Source organism: Haemaphysalis longicornis, unplaced genomic scaffold (genome assembly GCF_048455015.1).
Source record: "Haemaphysalis longicornis isolate Haplotype H1 unplaced genomic scaffold, Haemaphysalis longicornis Haplotype H1 scaffold_12, whole genome shotgun sequence".
In the NCBI taxonomy this organism is placed as follows: Eukaryota; Metazoa; Arthropoda; class Arachnida; order Ixodida; family Ixodidae; genus Haemaphysalis; species Haemaphysalis longicornis.
The window spans coordinates 114,087,675-114,107,775 of record NW_027526225.1 but is presented as its reverse complement, the minus strand read 5'-3'; the positions used below and the strand labels follow the sequence as shown (position 1 = coordinate 114,107,775).

General features: G+C 44.5%; 1 protein-coding gene across 1 annotated transcript in view; it reads left to right on the top strand.

Annotated features, from left to right (window-relative positions):
- Nucleotides 1-20,101, top strand: part of LOC144163311 (uncharacterized) — a 128,431-nt gene that overhangs the window by 16,447 nt on the left and 91,883 nt on the right. The window contains exons 2-4 of the mRNA XM_077694238.1: nucleotides 4,121-4,227; nucleotides 8,720-8,837; nucleotides 18,603-18,656. Coding sequence (XP_077550364.1) covers nucleotides 4,121-4,227; nucleotides 8,720-8,837; nucleotides 18,603-18,656 — 279 coding nt within the window. The remainder of the gene's footprint in view (nucleotides 1-4,120; nucleotides 4,228-8,719; nucleotides 8,838-18,602; nucleotides 18,657-20,101) is intronic.

Sequence of the window (20,101 nt, the reverse complement as noted above, 5' to 3'; positions counted from 1 at the left end):
TCTGCACCGATGGCTGAGCGAGGAGGCGGGCTCGCTTGCCGCGCGTGGCGTGGCTGCGCATGGCCGCGAGGTTGACGCAGCAGTTTTAAAACAGCCGCGCCAAACGAGTGGCGAACTCTGTGGAATAATTTGCGTACCATGGTAGGGCTTTTTTTAGGGGGGGGGGGGGGTGCAAATTTAGTTCGTTATATCCATTGATAGGTCAATTTTGCTTCGTTACAGCGAGGTTTCAAATGCATGCGTCTTTATGGTGATTACAAGGGGAATTTGATTTACTTCGTTATACCCATTATTTCTTTATATCCCGTTACGTTATAGCGAGGTTAGAGCATAAACCTCTCGTTCAAGTACTCCTTTATATTTTGGGTGGAAGGATGAATCGAAAGACAGACAGACAAGCAGACAGACAGACAATTACGGGTTGAAGAAGCCCAGGAAAGGCTATCGTCTTTAAAAATACGGTACAGAAATTTTTGACAATTTCCAAGTATATTGCGCGTGCATTCTTTCCATCCGCTCCTCTGTACACCGAAACGCTTTAAAGTCGGTTTTAATACTATATACAAATGTACTGCTTGAAATATATTTGACCAAAGACACTGTTAGCCGCTTTATATCTAGGTATGGATGCCCCATGTATCCGTACGCATGGTCTCCGAGACCACCCCGCGCGCTTTTTCTCGGAGGCCATGCTTTATGAAACGTTGTACACCATGCCCGTTTAGTCGGCTTCACTGTTGTGCACAAATGTATTGCTAGGGCGCTGTACCACACGTTTATCAATTCTTCAAATTTTTATAGAGTTTTTAATATATAGTAAAAATTATGTAAACATTTCCGAACTATCAGTTTATTTTGCGCATATAAGACATCGCACTAAAACTGGGACGCTGTCTCCGCCAGGTAACTCGTCCGAGATGCTTACCCATTAAAACTATTCAAATTTAAAAAATCCTGCTCCCTTAAAAGACCGCACCTCCGCTAGCGGTAAGCTTAGGGGCAAAAGCACCAGGATGAAACGACAGAGGGGGCGGAACTCGCCTTGTATGCACATGCGTCGTAAAACCAACGACCAGCCCGAGACCAGCGACCAGCGACCAGCAACAACCATATGCTCTGCTGCACGGGCCAAGATAACAGAATTTCCTATAAACTGTAACGATCTCTCGCAACAAAACTGGCCGATAGCATTTTCTCCACAGCCGAAGTTTGAAGCACACAAAAACGCGGGATTCATTTTCAAATAGAGTGACAAGCATAGAAGCTAAGGCTACCTATGTTTATGGAGTAGCTGGCGCAGAGGGCTTCGGACAATTTCCTTCTGTATAGAAGCTAGGTAAAGGCAGGGGGAATTACAAAGTTATTTTTTACTGGCAGGTAATGTTCCTTCACAAAAACCTTTGTACAGATATGCTGTTTTTTGTACTCATAACTTAAACCCTTTTGACTTAAGCTGAGCCAAACTGTACCTACGACGACGCGTTGGTTTTCCAGCAGGAATACCAACAACCAAGGAAGTAAAGAAACGAGATGAAAAGAGGAAACAGCCAAGCAGACGAGCAAATTAAAACACCTAGAGAACAAATAGTTTATTAAAAAGAAACAAAACAACATATCTAACTGGTCGCCTGCAATAGGGGTCGCCGATATGCTTCGTTTTCCTGCTGTTATTGATACACAAAATGTACGCACAGCTGTACTTTACCCTTCCTGCACATAGCGTGGTGCAGGCAGCAGTATGTGGTCAGTGCGTGTTTTTAAGCAATAGACGGTAAAGCTATTTTGGTAGAAAATCACGGCGTTCGCTGTCCGACTTTTGATACCATTGGCGCTAAATTTCGCTTGGCGCTTCATTTCGATCCGAGCAGAGTACTGCTGCTGCCATCTGCTGCCATCACCGAGAGGCAGGCGCCGCGGCAGTACAAACTAAAGCGAGAAAATAGACAAGTCGGTGTATATTGATGAGTTGGGCGTTCTCCCGCTCCTCCGTCGATATATTTGCTGCTGTTCGCGAGAACGAATGCCAGTACAAGCACCCGTGCCCAGAGGGAGCCACGTGTCTTTATGCGCCCGCTGCTCCACGTACAGTAAATACACTAAAAAGAAATCTGGCGCTAATGTCGACGCGGTCTGCTCTTCCATGAGTGGGGCATCATGGGAACGAGGGGGTGTGTTTCCTTCGTTCTTGGCATGGCCTGCGAATAGGCTGAAAAGTTTCCTGAGCCCGTAAAAACAGTAGTATTGTTAAAAGGTAATTTAGGGTTGTTTAGGCTATGAAAACTTTACGTTAATAAAAAAAAAAATTGTGCCAGAAAGTTTTTAGAACTACGCGCAGCACAAACAAGGAGAAACTTGTCGCCGCTGTTGTTGACTTTGTCGTCTGGGGCCCTATTCACGACTTCATAAATTCACGGTGAATTCGCCATGTTTTTTGCGCAATCAAAACGTAAGCGATCAGTGACGTGATGCACGTATAGCAATGACGACATGCAGTGTAATTTGACGCTTCACTCATAAAGATGGTAACCAAGGTATCTAGTATTGCACATAAAAGATTTAAAAACACTTGGCATGTATTATAAAAATTATGACGGCTGAGGCTGGTAAGAGAAACACATTTATTCAGGTTAAAATTGGCGTGAACGCCACAAGGCGATCCCGTAACGTTGATCTAAATGCGAGCGAAAGGCGGGTGTTGAGCGAAAGAACATCACACAATCTTTTTACCGTATATATTTATTTCTTTCAATCGTTTTTAGTAATATATTTGAGCTCTCTGCTTCAATGCAAGCTTTGTTGCGTTATCACTTTCCCGGTCCTAACCGCCGCCACTCTATCGTCTGCTTCTATGTTACATGTTTATGGCGTGATCACAGAAAAAGAGGGCCTTGACCACCAGTTGTATGACGCCGTAAGGACAGCGAAGCACTACGCCTGATAACCGCGGAGCCTACCGATTCCGCCGATTCACTCATTCGTGAAGCTCGAACTCAATCAACGCAGTAATAAATAAGAGAGATTTCTTTGTTATTTTTCTCTTGAATTCGATCATGTGACCCTCCAGCTTACTAGGAGGAGTGTGGAAAAATGCCCTGCGTTGGGTTCTGTCTAATGGATAGGCTTGTACGGTCCTCTTATATCACTGTTGCGCCAAACAAATAATTGCTATTTTATTGCCAAACATAAAAACGAATTACGGGAGGTTATTTTTACGAGCCGTTATTGCTGACCTGGAAAAGTTGAAACTATTATTTCCTTCGCTAGAAAACAGTTTTAAACCGCATGTCGTTCGAAACTGCGCCTGCTTCGAATTCCCGAGGATTTAATGGCGGCGAAGGCCATTGAAAGTTTTGCCCTATTTCACGGCGACAAAAGCCGTCATTTGCAAGCTGTTACGTGAGATCCCGTCACTTTTACGCAGGCTGAAGGCTCCAATATGTGACGTAAGTGTTCCTGCCAACTGTTTATATTACGTCACGTCCACTTAGCCAATGACAAAGAGGGCGCCACACACCAGCCGTATTGTTGTTGAATAGCAAAGGCAGGCCTAAGTTGTCATGTCCGTTGCATTTCGTCTAGTTTTTTATAGCCGCCAAGAATTATTCGCTTTCAGTAGAGAGACATAAGAAAACTTTAGAACTGGTCCCCGTAAACGTCATGAAACGTCAAAATTGTTACATCCGGCCGCTCGGCATATTGCGGTGTTTGGCATAGCGCGTTTGCGATGCTATCTCTTGATAAGATCTGAGCGGCCGTCTGCGCGGCGGTAACGTGGTTGTGCACTGGCTTTATCAGCCGACAGCCGTACTGTGTGGGCTTCTTCTTGACTTGTCTGTTGTACTGACGCCAGTCCCTGGGTCGAATAAAGCAGTAAGCCACTGCTGCCAAGTCATTCTGCTTCCGTCATTCCCAAATTCAACAATGGCGACGAGGGTGGGATGGAGAGAGAGGCAGAGAGAGGGAGAGAGGGAGAGCGCCTTGGCAGGCGCGCTTGTTTCTGCATGCATGATTACATCCACTCCGTGTGGCCATAGTTGATGCGCTGAGCATCTTCCTTTTCAAATTAGAAATTTCTCTGAATTTTTTGTGCATCACGTTTCGGCGTGAACTCTCTTCGCAGTTGGTAGACCTGCACGTGTACATCGTCCCAGAGGAGAGATGGCTACGGAAGCGGAAATTAGCCCGGAACCACGTGGTGGACTACGCCATTTCTGCTGGCTTTATCCGGTACGTACTTTGTACCGACCTTGTAGAATTATTCACCTTTTAACCGTTTTGCGCATGTCAGGCCAGCTAACTGCGTTACTGATTTCCGTTTACCAGGGGCGGTATTCTCCTGTTTTGTCCGTTTTGTGTTCTTTTCAAAAGTGTCTGTTCTGAGCAAGCCCTGATTGGCTAAAAGAGAACACCCGGATGTGACGCCATCCAACACGGCGGAGCTATGAACCGCGGCTTCTGAGGGCAGACTATCGGAAGCAGGCCATTTTTCGTCGCTTATTGTTGGTTCGCTGGCAGATAAACAAACACATAAAACATAGTTTAAAACAGGTTTAGTCGTTTAAAATGTGTTTGCAAGAAAATTCACGCAAAAGTCAGCCCAAAGCCCGCCTACAACTAGAAGTACGTCACAATGAAACGGACGCAAAACGGACGTTTTCAAAGCGGACAAGCACGAGAATACCACCCCAGTACTGAACACAGCAGTACTGATCTACACTACCTAAACCAAACATGATGGTTATTTTAGGCCAGGGCAGTCCAGGAGAGCCAAGTACTTTTCGTTCTGTCGAATACTTTCACTTAATCGTCATAGGAATGCGCGTGAGGTAGAAAAAAGAAGCAAACAGCACATAAACACGAAATGAACGCTGTCATTCATACACAGCCTGAGGAAGCGGGTTTGAGCTTGGTCGCGGCTGGCGTTTCTTTTCGATAGAGGCGGAAACAGTGCCAAAGTAGCGAGACTTCTGTGCGTGCCAAAGGTCCCCAGGTAGTGTGAATTAATCAGGAGCCTTCCACAACAGCGACATGCCTCATAATCCATGCCGCGTAAGACTCCCCTCATTTAGAATTCGTACACCAAACACTCGTGGAATGGGTATTTGCTGGCTCCAGAATGTATTGGCCCCAAGGGAGCGCTAGTCAAAACAACAACAACAACTTTGAAAAAATAAAACAAAAACAAGACAGGAGACAAAATGCTTCTAAGCACCTTTTCGCGCATAGTTTTTCTAAAACAGGACATTGTAGGCACAAATTTTACTTTCGCTGGAGATCCCAGATGCAGGGAAGTTTTGTTTTAAGCCCTAACCCTTTACACGTTATATGATTAGGGGCAGCAGGCTATCCTACAGTCAATCCGAAAAAAAAAACCGCAGTTGATCTGTGATAGTTCTCCAAAATATTCGGAGAGCTATTCCTTTTACAGTCTGCGAAACACCTACAGTCCAAAATATTCGGATAGTTTGATATATTCCGAAATATTCATAATTTTTGGCTAGTGTTTATCAGAAATAAACACTCTTTCTGATTCTGATTCTCTGATTCTGAGTTGGCTGACAACTGGCAACCCTCCGTAGGTATTCTGGCTGCTTTATAGTGGTACCCATTCGGGGTGGAGTACTTACGAAAAGTAGAATGCAGTCAAAGCTCGAACAGTGAATTTTAGTTAACGGAATTTATCACACAATTTAGTCGAAGTTGCATTCGGTTTTTTAAGATAAAGCTATGTTCTTCCATCGCCTTGAATTTACCTTTCCGGGACGAATTTGTTACCTAATTCAATCAAATTTACGTCTAAGGTTTTTCTAAATAAAGCTATGTTGTCCCATTGCACTCAATTAACGTTTCCGCGTAATTCGGCCAAGCTTTAGCGGCACTGTCAAGGTCAAATCAGTTAAACCTCTTCCACGCGATTCATCTGATTACGTAAAAAACAGCGCTCGAAAAAATACGCTAAAGAAAGGGCTGTGGCGCGCTGGTCAAGCACTCCTGCCCTGCTTTAGTACGTGTTGCTTCCGGCAGATGGCGGGGCGTACTTTACCTTTAGAGGAAACGAGAGGCAAGCGGCCGAAAATCAAAATGTGTAAAGGTGAACCCGTGGGGACCCACCCATGCGGGAGGAGGTTGCCGCGCAGAAAATTTGAAGCGACAGCGAACGCCAGCGTATGCCACGAACATTTTCGAGCATGTCCCGGTCGTTCTAAGCTTACGCTCTCTGCAAACGCGGCATTTTGTCCTGAAATATAGCGGTCCGCCATCGGTAAGCGAGTCGCTTCAACGCTTAAGTTTTCTGAGCTGGAAGGGGCAAATGAAAAGTTGTGCTGAAGTTGCGAGAAAGAAAAACCGTGCCGGTGGAAATGCACAGGAGGCCCGGAAAAGGTCAGTGACCCTTAAGCGTTCGCTCAGCGTCATTCGCGCTCTACCGGACGAAACAGAAAAAAAGGAAAGATTGTGGTGTGTTCTTGCTTGTTTTTTGTTTTAAACACATCTTTAATAACGTCGATGTATGTGCTGTCTGCCACTATACAGGATATTGAAAGTAAGAAATCTGGGATCGACCCATACGAGGCCTCTTTTCCTGAATTGGGCTGTGTTCGTTGGCGACTTCTTAGTGAAATTTTGACAGGTTCAAATTATGGATGCCATAGTTTATCCTGGCGATATTTTCAACTAGGTTATAAGCCCCGAAATTTATGGCCAGCTGCGTGGTTTGAAACAAACTGCCATGGTGACTCGCCAAGTTCTCTGCGAACTTTTTTTTTTTAGCTAACCCTGAAGCTGCGTGTTTTGTAGGCCTTTATTGGTAACGGATGTTGGCAATTCGATCAGTTTACTGCTCACGTTTTGCTAGTCAAGTGTAAATGCGTTAGAGGTGTATTTGCTTTGATGGGCTGCATGCAAAAGAACAAAGCTTTGTAATCATGATGTCGGGAGTCTCAATAATTGGCGTCGTTCAATGGGATATCCTCCCTGTGGTCTTAGGTGAACGTTATTTTTCTGGTATTTGAAAAAGATCTCCGGCATCTACGTTAGAAATGTAAGGCTGCGAATTAGGTCACTAATAATTTGGTCTCTAACGTTGTGGTAGTCAAATCTTCCGCTCGAAGGTAATTTCATACGTGCTTAATTTTTTACTGTGGAGTAATACTCAGCAGAGAGGCGTTAAAGTCGGTACGGTTCTAGTGCTTTTTTTCGACGTCGTGTGTAGCTTTTGTTTTTTAGATACGTATATTAAGACGCGATTTAAAGTCGTCTGCCGGTAACCTACTATGACCTTAAACGCCGACCCGGCACATCAGATTGGATAGCGCTCATTTAACAGCTCACAAATATAGTCGTAACTCCTCAAAGCCCAGCCCCTACAACCTCAAGCCGCAGCTTTTGCAGGGAAAAAAAAAGAAAAATATCATATTTCCTCTCAGCCACTCTTCGTTCTTAATAAAATAGCAGTGGCTTAGCTCGGCTATGCCAGGATATACGTAGCGTGAGCTAAGGTTCAGCTGGTTATTCTTAGCTTTCCTGGTTGTCTGGGATTAGCTTGATTATCATGCTTACTGCTGCTTCAATGACACACACACACGGTATGCGGATTATGTGACACATGCATATTTATTTTTGCTCAACGTCTGGTTGCTCCTCCATTGCCACAAAGACGGCTCGGTGGTCAGGGGGTTGGCACCCAGCAGCACGTTTAAGTCTTCATCTGCTCGTTCTTCCTACGCTCAACCGCTAAATTCCCGCCAACTACTTGGGGATATGATGAGTTAGGCGTCTCCGCTCTTCTGCGTCGCTGAGTAGCAATTTCGCTCTCCGTCGCCGTGCAAAGGGCCCGCTGTATTCTTTTCTTGACTGCCAACCCTTACATACATATATGCATACATGCATACATACATACATGCATACTTGCATGCATACATGCATGCATACATACATACATACATACATACTTGCATACATACATACATACATACATACATACATACATACATACATACATACATACATACATACATACATACATACATACATACATACATACATACATACATACATACATACATACATACATACATACATACATCATACATACACGTATACATACATGCACGCATGCATAGACGCATACGTACATACACGCATACATACATACATACACGCATATACGCATACATACATACATACATACATACATACATACATACATACATACATACATACATACATACATACATACATGCATACATACATACATACGTACACGCATTCATACACGCATGCAAACACGCATGCATGCATACATGTATGCATACATGTATGGATACGTACATGTATACACGCATGCATACATTAATGCATGCATACATGTATGTATACATACATGCATACGGGCAGGTCAAAATTTTCGGGGTCAAGTAGCCCAAGAAGGACACGGCTCCCTAAAGTTGGCTTCTCGTTAATACACCTATAGCGGCACTGCACGCTTTACAGGCAGTATGTACGCATTATTTTCGCTCCCCTATTCGTGCAGTGCGATGAACTTGTAAGCACGACACTGGTTTCCATCCCGAGATTTAGTTTCACGCGTGTCATTTGCTTCTCTGTGCATAAATACAAATGAGCACTGTGAAGTACGTTTGTAGCTTCGGAGCTTCGGATTCTAGTTATACATTCACTAACAGTACTTCCTCACCCATTCAACGTGTGCCGTTCTTTACAGGATCGTGCCAACTGCACGGCTGGTGGACGTGCGGCAGGAGATCGAACGGCAGCTCGGCCACGACGTGGTGCCCAAAGAATACGTCTTCCTCCGTAGCGTGGGAAGGAACTTCACACAGGTGCGTTCACCATCCACCTTTTTGCCCTCGTACAGCCGGCGACGCGACTTCACGTTTCAGTTCAGCGCCGCCCAAACACAGCCGGTATGCGGCGGACAGGTCTTGACTACGCACTAAGTGGACTGGGTTCAGTCGACAATTAATTAACCAACTTGCTTCATTGATTTTTCTGCGCTTGCATTAACAAGGTTGAAGCAATACAGAATAGAGCTGCATGGTTTATTTCACGCAACTACAAGTACCCCTCAAGTGTATCAGAGATTAAACTGAATCCTTCACTTCACCCGCTTGATATTCAATGTAACACTTCTCTTTTATGCCTCTTTCACAAATATGTGTACAATTCAGCACACTCATCGCTATATCTTAAAGTTCCGACTAATATTTCATGTAGGGTAAATAATCAACATATCCCCCCCCCCATTACGGTAAAACTGATGCATTTAACGTGTCCACAATTCCCCTGGCCATCAGGCTTTGGAGCGGTCTTCCTGGTAATATTGCCGCCGAATCTAAGCACGACGCATTCGGTGACCTTCTTCATGATCACTCTTTTTCGTAATACTGTACTAATCTGTTATCACTGTTTTATGTCAACTTTGTGTTTTGGCATTTTTGTGTATTAAGCGTCCCTTTACTCTTGCCTGCTTGTTACCTTGAATGTGTGGTATGTTAGTCTTTGTTCGCGCAAGATATAGCACACCTTATCTTTGTATTTCGCGGTCCTCTAGAGATGTATTTACGGCAGATTTCTTATGTAATGTTTTCTTGGACTGTGGTTCTCTCTGTGGCTTTTAGAAAAGCTTGTTAATTTTGCACTTTTCTTATTTACCCCCTTACTCAATGTCCTGTCGGGGCCTGTAAGGTACTTTAAATAAATAAACTGCGCTCCTTTAGCCACACAGCTTGTGACATACGAGTCCTCATGTAGGAAATCACTAACGGTGCAGCGGCCAAGCACATGCGCAGCGCCGGCCAGTGAATTGCCCGACAGGCAGGATTTCGCCCGCAGGCTCCGGTCAGGCTGTTTGGTTATGCGGATCTAGATGCGCCGCGTTTTTCGGCAACTGAGCCAACTGACACGTCAGTGATGCTCGCGTGTAAGCATTGACATGGAAAGACAGTTTTTTAAAGACGATAGTCTTTCTTGAGCTATTCAAACCCAGAAATTGTGTTCTGTCTGTCTGTCTGTCTGTCTGTCTGTCTGTCTGTCTGTCTGTCTGTCTGTCTGTCTGTCTGTGACTAGATTCAGCCACCCAGCCACAGTGAAACTAAACCTGCGCAATAGTCTTATAAACTCACGGCGAAATCTAAACATCTTAGTCTGGTTTATATGTTCATACTTGTCAACATTGTTGAACAAGAACAAGACATTACGCAAATACAATACAACAAATTAATACATAAGTGGCATTTGCAGTGTTCCTTTATAAAAAAATATAGATGATTGATTTCTGTGAAATGAAATACTTCATCCACTGCAGAAAAAAAAAAATCACTCCGCCATCGCCTGCTGTCTCCCGCGCCACTATAGCTTCTGGCGGCATTTTAATAAATCAAGCGGCGTTACGAAAGGTTCCACTAGGTAGGTTCCACGTTCTGCTTGGAACTCACGTGGACTAGGGCAATGTGGTTCTATAAACGTTGAAGTAAGGCGCTTCGATTCACGCGCGTCTCCGCTGTACGGCAGCGCTGGCATCGAGGATCCCTGCCTAGTGCAGTGGAACGGGGTAAATGTAAATCGAATTGAGCAAAAACTTAGCGTGTTTGCCTTGGGAGGAGCGTGACGGAAGAGGAACAGCATGAGGGGTGAGCGCGAAAGCGAATGGAGGCGATTGCTTGGCAAATGTCGACAAAGACTATCGTCTTTTGTCGACATTTGCAACGAAAGCAGCAGATACGCGTTTTTCTTATAACCAAACGCCCCAACACACTATTGCCCAAAATTCAATCAACCCAAAAGCCTGGAACAAAAATGGCACAAACTCTAACAAGCAAACTCCTAATAGAGGAATTTCATGCGTACTAAAAGAAAACGAAGACATCTCGAGCGTCTGTAGATGTTTCAATAACAAAATGTCCCTAATAGACATGGCTACTGCAGTTACGGGCAGCGACGTGACGTAAACAGGGCGTGGCGCGGGGAAGGGGGCTGAATATAGCTGCCTTAAAGGGGCCATGCAAACAAAATAAAAGTTTATTTTATTCCAAAGATTTAGTGTTTTATAATGCCCTCAGCGCTTGTGCGGCAACGAACGAGGCCTCATTCACTCAGAAATAAAGCATCTTAAGACAAAATTTGAATTATCCCGCTGAATCGTGTTTTCCTGACTTCGGCAATGACGTATCCAGAGCAGGGTTTTAAAACTAAAGGGGAGCCTGCTGACCCGGGCTACTACCATCTCATAGACGGCCGTTTGGCTATCTTGTTTATCGCGTATTTTCATAGATGGCGCTGCAATACTTCTGAAGTGCCAGTGTTAGCACTTTGCTTCTGGCTGCACCTCTACACCGGCCGTATGTTATTATGGTTCATACTAATCTTACCCTAAAACGTAAGGTAAGACTCGACAAACACGGTCATGTAAGTGACCATACCGCTTATGTCAGTTCGTCATTGTTGTGTAAGAGAAGTCCAACGCGTCCGGCGACTGTGTTAGGCAGCGTCAACTGGCAAAGAGCCGCACTAACTGCTTCGGTGTTTAGCTGTTCGTTTGTAACTTTAATGGTTCACCCCACAATTCTTACTGCTATAAAAAGAATGTTCCCTAAATTTAATAAAAAATAGCTTGTTCGGCAAGCTTACAAGCCCTGCCTAATTTGCGACTGCTTTTGCCGGCCTCAGCCAATCGCACAGCTTGGCATATGACGTCATACGTTCTGTTGCTGGAAATGAGCTAGTGGGTCGCATGGCCATTCTCTTTTTCCCTAATTGTATAGCTTATTTGAGTGAAGTTTACTTTTAAAATGGTGTTAGTATGATTCTAATCGGGTAATATTTCGAATGAAGCAAACTTGTTTTGTCTGCACCTTTACTTTAAGAGTGGTGGTGCCGCCGTTGAGTAGGAAGCGAATGTCACGGAGAGGTTGCCATTCAAACTCATCAAGTTTGAAATTGGGTGAGTGTCATTTGACTTAGATATTGCGATAAATCAGCGGCTACAACGCAAAAATGTGCGGGAAATCAATTTGATGTGGACGCGAACACGACAAGCGCCAATTATACTGATTTCCTGTTTTTGGTGGCTCCCAAAATACGTCCGGGAGCCCTTGCGACGGGTAAATATACCATAACGGACTGAAACAACTTGCCTTTGTCGTCATTAGTCACCTGATACGGTAGATTTAATATCGTGATGTTTTCTTGATTAGCAGTTGGTTGATTTGAACAGAGATTTATTTTCAGTTCTCGTTGTTTTCATGTTTGACATTTTAGGTTTTCCACAGTTGGCTGCTTCATTTATGTGCTGTTTATTTGCTCAACTGTTCACTCTGTACTGTGCCTCCTGCTAGGGCCCAACCTGGGCCTGCTGTACGCACTAAATAAATGTAATAAATAAAGAATTACAAGCCAGAAACGGGGTAATATGGTGCTTGAATTTGGGTCACTCCAGTAGCTGTAGCACATCATAATGGGAAGAGAAAATATTTTTCAATGAACTGCAGAGGCCTTCTGAATAATCTTGACTACGTGTATAAAATTCTGCATGATAATCAGGCAAGTTTAATGTGTGTCCAACAAACACATTTAAATTCCAATCAATCAAAATTTCTTAAATAGCTATATGGTGTTCAGAAAGGATAGGGTTGGCTGCACACACTCTTCGGGTGGTGTAGCCATAATAGCCCGGAAATTCCTCGCATGCCGCCCTATCGCTCTCAACACCATCCTTGAGGCTGTAGCAATACGCACAATAATTTTTAATAGGTTGATAACGGTGTGCTCCATTTACATTCGTCCTGATTTTGCACTTTCGAGCTCTGACTCTGAGGCGCTGGTCGACCAGCTACCCGAATCATACGTCCTAACAGGCGACCTTAATGCGCACAACTCTCTTTGGGGCTCTTCTCGCACGGATTCCCGAGGTCGCCAGATAGATAAATTCCTTACATCTTCAGGAGCATGCCTCTTCAACAAAACTAAGCCCCCATACGTTAATACAGGACACAACACACACTCATATCTCTACTTGGCTATTGGCTCCACGGTTCTCTTTCTTCTTCTCGATTGGGGTGTGGGCACTGACCCATTAGGTAGTTACCACTTCCCCACCTCACTAACATATATAGGTAAAGGCCCATGCAGTCCATCTTCCCAGAACAGGTTAAATGAAGCAAGAGCTAACTGGAATACATTTACAGAGACACTAAAACTACACTACAAAACCATAAGATACCTACAGATTGGAGAAGCTACCCAACTCCTCACGGCGCACATCCTCGACGCCGCTGAAAAGTCCATTCCCCATGCCTCTGGTGCCCCGCGCAACCAGGGCAGGCCGTGGTGGAATCAGGACAGTAGGCGGGCGCGAGAGGCCCAGAACAAGTCCTGGGGTAGCCACCATTGGTACCCCACGCCGGGTAACGTCATTTTGTTCATACGGGCTAAGGCGTTACGAAAACGATTGCGCCGTGATGCAAAACGAGAGAGTTGGCTCACCTTCTTGACATCCCATTAGTTTATACACGGACACGAACAAAGTCTGGACACTTATACGTAGTCTCGAAGGACAAAAGACACACAGCCTGCCCCTGGGTAGCACAGCAGGGGACACACTCGAAGACCAGGCTAACACACTCGGACAACACTCTGAACACGTGTCCAGTTCAGCACACTACACAAACACTTTCATGAAACACAAAACATCTGCAGAAAAGAAGTCCCTGCGTGGTAGCAACAAGTCGTACTCTTCCTACAATTCTCCTTTTTCAATTCATAAGCTGAAGGCAGCCCTGACCATATGTACTTCTTCAGCTCCAGGTGCAGACAAAATCACATACACCATGATACAACACCTACACTCAGACACCCTTGAAACACTTCTACATCTATACAATAACATATGGCTTTCGGGGCACATTCCTCGCTCTGGGAGGGAGGCCATAGTAGTGGCGTTCCTGAAGGAAGGGAAGGACCCTTCCTCTCCCGCTAGCAATCAGCCCATCGCCCTTACAAGCTGACTGTGCAGAGAAAATGATTAACAGGAGACTTGTGTACTTTCTTGAGTACAATGGTCTCTTTGAGGGCTGCCAGGCAGGCTTCAGGGGGGGGGGGGGCGATCCACGAATAACCTTGTCGACCTTGAATCATACATCAAGAACGCTTTCATTCACAAACGGTTTTGCGCAACGGTGTGTTTTGACCTTGAGAAGGTTTATGACACCGCTTGGCGTTACGGGATCCTCACTGACCTGAAGTCCTTTGGTGTTTCGGGCTATATGCTCAATACCCTTGCTAGTTACATGCCTGAAAGAACGTTTCGCGTAAGAGTTGGTAATACACTGTCAAGGAATCATGTGCTAGAAAACGGTGTGCCGCAAGGTGGAGTTCTGAGCTGTACTCTGTTTATAATTAAAATGAACTCTCTTGGTAAGGCATTGCCACCTACCATTTCTTATTCTATGTATGTAGACGATGTGCAGATATCCTTTAAATCTTGTAGTATGTCAATCTGTGAACGTCAGGTCCAGCTTGGTGTTAAAAAACTTTCCAGCTGGGAAGACAAGAATGGTTGTAATTTCAATCCAAAAAAAGTTCTTGCGCTGTGTTCTCCAAGGAACGCGGGATTCATCCAGACCCAGATATTACTCTTGATGGCATTTCAATTCATGTTAAAAAGGAGCACAAGTTTTTAGGCGTAGTATTCGATAACAAACTAACATTTGTTCGGCACTTGAAACATCTGAAGCAAAAATGCCTAAAAACTTTGAATATTCCTAAATTTCTCTCCCACCAGTCGTATGACGAGCAACTCCTTCTGCGTGTTTATAGCGCTCTAGAGGGATCTCGCTTGGACTACGGTAGTGTCGTATATGGGTGTGCAACAAAAAAGGCACTAAAAATGCTGGACTCGGTGCTGCATTTGGGGCTATGCCTTGCATGCGCTTTTCGCATTAGCCTTGTCCAAAGTCTGTACGTAGAATGCAATAATTGGTCCCTAGATCATCAGGGGGTGTACATGGACGTTTATTTTACCTCAAAAATCATATCCCTGGCAAATCATCCTTTTAAACCGACCATTAATGATGCATCCTCACAGCAACTCTTTTTAAATCGTCCATAAAGCTCCATGCCGTTTCCTCTAAGAGTGCGAGAAGAAGCTTCTGAGCTAGAAGTCTCGTTTTCAGGCATCCACAAGACACCCATCATTGATTCCATTCCACCATGGCATCTCCGCCCTGTGTCATGTGACCTGTCTTTTATGCAATTTAACAAGAACAGGTCACCAATAATTGCGATTCTGCAGCATGTCTTGTTTGTGCAGCATAAGTACAGCTGTGAAGAGTTTTACAGTGACGCGTCCAAGACTGGAACTGCTGTGGCTTCTGCTGCGCATAGGCCAAACTTTCATGTCAGTAAAAAAATGAACCGTTGTAGCAGTATATTCACAGCGGAAGCATACGGTATTTTAATGGTAATAAATCACATAGTCCAACATCAAATCTTCAAATTCATCGTGTACACGGACTCCCTTAGCAATGTACGTGCACTTGCATCCGGAAAGCGTTCTAAAACCTTTGTTATTAATCATGTTTTAAGGCTATCACGTCTGCATATGCATAAAACCTTCAAATAACGTTCTGTTGGGTTCCAGGGCACTCTGGAATTTCCCGGAACGAAACCGCAGACCGAATGGCCACTGCTGCTACACTCTTGAATACAGTGGACATAGCAATAGTGCCGTACGCAGACGTGAAGCCACACATAAGAGCGCAACTACGAAAAACTTGGCAAGCAGACTGGAGCGAACAAACAGACAACAAACTACACGTATTAAAACCAAACTTGGGACAAGACACTACTGATTCACATAACAGGCACATAGAAGTTACCTTAGCTAGGTTACTTATAGGCCATACACATGTAACGCACTCGCACCTGCTCACGGGATCTCCAAGACCCCTGTGTAGCAGGTGTGGGGAGGGCCTATCCATGATACATATCCTAATTCAATGCAAGGAACTCGACATTACACGACGCAAACACTTCAGAGAACTGTACAGACAACATATTCCATTACATCCTTCATACTTTTTAGGAGACGATGCCATGTTTTCTGTCGAGCGCACCTTCAAGTTTCTTTCAGAAGTTCACTTCTTGCAACTCATCTCATACCACCCATAGTTTTACCCCTGGTCCTATACACCAGCCACCTTATTTACCTTTGAACCATTCGTGGTCGTCATCCTGGCCCTTTACAGCAGCCGTGCTAATAGTCTTTAATTGATTTTATTCGTGTTCCCACTAACCAATTTTAGTTATCACCTATTCATCAAACCACTTTCTTGGCGCTCTTTGCCCTAGCTGGCCTTGCGCCATTAACATCCAAACATCATCACCGAGTTCCGCGAGAACCTTCGAATACGAGTAAGAAACCAGACCTGCTCAATTCCGTAGCAGGCCATCCTATTACTTCCGAGACGAGGGAACTATATAGACGAGCACCACAGCACGGTAAAAACGACAAGTAATGGCTGTAGCACCAGCTATAAAAAAGCAATAAAAACGGATTTAAAAGGCACGGAGAATATAGCTACAAAAGGCACGAAGAAAAAAATAAAAGATCGAGGGGAGTCAAATAAAAAGCGAGGCATTTTGATGTGCAGAGATGGCTTTGTGGGGATCGCAGAACGGGGATATCTTCATAATACCAAGAAGAGAAAAAAACAAAGTTTTAGGCGAATGCCGATGACGTGCGAAGTACAGTGCCGGCTGTGTATGGGAACCCCTGACTGCATTTCCCATCGGAATTCCCGCAGAATTTCCCGTACACAGGTCTGGCCGTACATAGCACAATGCTTGTCAACGGCATCCGTCTACGATTTTCATAGGCCTTTGCAGTAATGTAGAGCTAAGCGATGATAGCATAAAACGGGAGACATTTAGGTATAAGCTTACGACGTGCACTTATTTAGTGATATTTGGATGCAAGAGGGCTTGGAGTTTCAGAACGAGGAGATTTGGGAACGTGCACTAGGAGGTGTCATAGAATGCCGATGGAGATCAGAGCCGCTTCCTCTTTATGCTCGTTTCTTATTGCACCCAGGCTGTCTTGACAAAATGATAATAAAAATACAGAAAGTCCGGATAGGGGATCAAGTAATCCGTGAAAACTGTCTGTTTTTTCGCACCCTGCCTCAGTTGTTTGATGCTTCTGCTAAGAATGTTCCGGAACCGTATTAAAACGACGACGAAGAAAATGAACGACTTTGTCTTATTTGAAGGACAGGGCAGTTCATGGCGTACTTGATTTTTTTTCGGCAGGAAATGACGCTTTTTTGCGGATAAGTTTTCATTTGAAAGGTAAGACGGCAAATTTCCGCTTTCTAAATAAATCTTTTGACACGCCTCAGGAGGAGACAAAGGCAGGGTAGCTATTATTGACCTGTAGTGAGTCCAGCATAAACAGGATATTGGGCCCCCTTGATTTTTCTAGCGCGAGCTACACTGGCCGAGGTTGAACAGTTTCGCGTGGCTCCTGAAGAGCCGTGCTGCGCAAGCGCGGCACGTGGCGGCCCGGTCCACTTGATGATCATGCGAGGGGTGGCCGGGTATGCAACCGATGGCTCGTGCGTCGCAGCAACACCGGCGTGCGCCTATGGAACCAGCTTAGCTCTGGGGCGATTGTTGACGATGCGCTGGAGCCGCTTCATAAATATACGTCCCACAATGCGTATACCGTGTGTGTGTCATTGAAGCAGCAGTAAGCATGATAATCAAGCTAATCGTAGGCAACCAGGGAAAGAATAACCAGCTGAACCTTAAAGTACTTAACCTACTTAAATCCTGGCATAGCCGAGCTTAGCCACTGCTAATTTTTTTAAAAAGGCAGAGGTAGCATACTACTCATTAGAGGTCTGCCACAGGTAAACGTTCTGGAGCAATTTTGAAATAATAGGTATCAGCTTGAATTGCGTACGCACACCAAAGACCGCGTAATGGGACATTCCCTGTCTTAATGAGAAATATTGCCGTCAAGACTGGGAACCAGCCCTGGGGACTTGGCGTTCATGAAGTGAATGCCGTTGGGCGAACCGCCACGATGGTATAAAGGTGCGGATGGGAAGTTATTAGAGAAGTAGCGCATGGTATCCTCTTCAGATGCATATCATGAAGTCGGTAGTTTATTACTTTTTATGCGAAATAAAGTGGTGTGGTGAATGAAGTCCAGGAAAATTCTACGCAACTAAGACTATGCGGCGACACTCTAAGAAATCGCCCAACAAGAGTGCTCGAACGAGAGGCAGATAACTGATCTCGGCCGAGTGTCTTTCTTATTTTAATGTAAATAAGAATGAACTGATTTGATGTGATCAAGCTAGGGTTTATTCCCTAAAAGGTTTATAGTTTACGACAAATGAGCTTTCCAAAATGAATTGACCGAGGTGTAAGAATGAGACTTCCTATACAACCCAATCATACATACCCTGTATTGTTTTTAGTCTTGATCAGGACGGCAAGTTGTCAGGTTCCACCTGTATAAATCCAGTCTGAAGCGACAACGGTATTCTTGCTAACAAAAGGCAATATTTCTGTTTCTCCAGGTGAAAGAGTTTCAAGAAATGGATCTCAAGGCAAAGAGCTTCCTTCCTCCGTGTGTAAGTAAAAGTCTGTTGCTTCTGCCGGGATCAGCTTCAGCGCGTTTCATTTGAACATGCAAAATGTAACCAGGGAGTAAAACGTACATTAGAGCTGAAGCGAAAAAAAGACAAAGAAATCTGGATACAGTCAAGCAAGTGTTTCTAATCGGCAAACCACGAGCTGGTCAGTTCGCGCTCCCATATCATATATATATATATATATATATATATATATATATATATATATATATATATATATATATATATATATATATATATATATATATATATATATATATATATATATATATATATATATATATAGTAAGGAAATGAGGGGCTCGGTGAGGAAATACAGAAACATAGGTCGGCAGTCTACAACGCCAAAGGAGGCATAGGGGTGTGGTTAGGCTCTATTTTTTACTACGGTTAATGAAGTTAAGATTTTTTTAAATATAAGGAAGAAAGAAAGAAAGAAAGAAAAACACGCGTCCAGAGTGGGGACCGAACCCACGCCTTTCGATTAGATCTCGAATCTGTGTTCTCCTTCACTTTCTGGGCTATTTATATTTTACTAGAATGGGAAGGCATTCGAGATCTAATCGAAAGGCGTGGGTTCGGTCCTCACTCTGGGCGCGTGTTTTTCTTTATTTCTTTCTTTCTTCCTTATATTTAAAAAAAAATCTTAACTTCATTAACCGTAGTAAAAAATAGAGCCTAACCACACCCCTATGCCTCCTTTGGCGTTGTAGACTGCCGACCTATGTTTCTGTGTGTGTGTGTGTGTGTGTGTGTGTGTATATATATATATATATATATATATATATATATATATATATAGAGAGTATTACGAGCATCGTAATGTGGTGCGGGGTCCTCAGTCCAGGACTCCATTGGAGACCCCGGCCGCCACGGCCCTCTCCACCAGCCTAAGCTGGGAATCGATCGAGACGGGAGCTGTACCGGTCCTTCTCCCACTGCTCACGGGAAGGGTGCGCGATTCTTTGAGTCCTAGGGTTTGCCGAACACTCCCATACCATGTGGTACAGGGTGCCCGGGGCAGCGCAAAATTTGCACAGCGGGATGTACGGCGTTGGATGAAGGAAGTGGAGTTTGGTCGGATGAGGAAAGGTATTTGTTTAGAGGAGCTGGAGGTAGTGCTCCTGCCCCACGGTTAGAGATTCATGGGCGGGAGAGAGTCGGGTAAGAGGGGATGTTGTAAGGGTACTGGGTGGGAGGGATATGGTTTAGATGCGTGTCTTGAAAATTAGGTGAGGTTTGGAGTCTGCACCAACGGTGAACGTCGTGGGCGTTTAGTGGAAATACAGTAGATGAGACGCATTAGCTGGGGGACATTGAGATGCAGTTGCAGCAGCAGTGCGACCCCCGAGCCATCGTCTTGGAGTGCAACACCAAGGGCAAGGAGTGTAGTCACGGGTTTGATATTGGATAGGGGATATAAA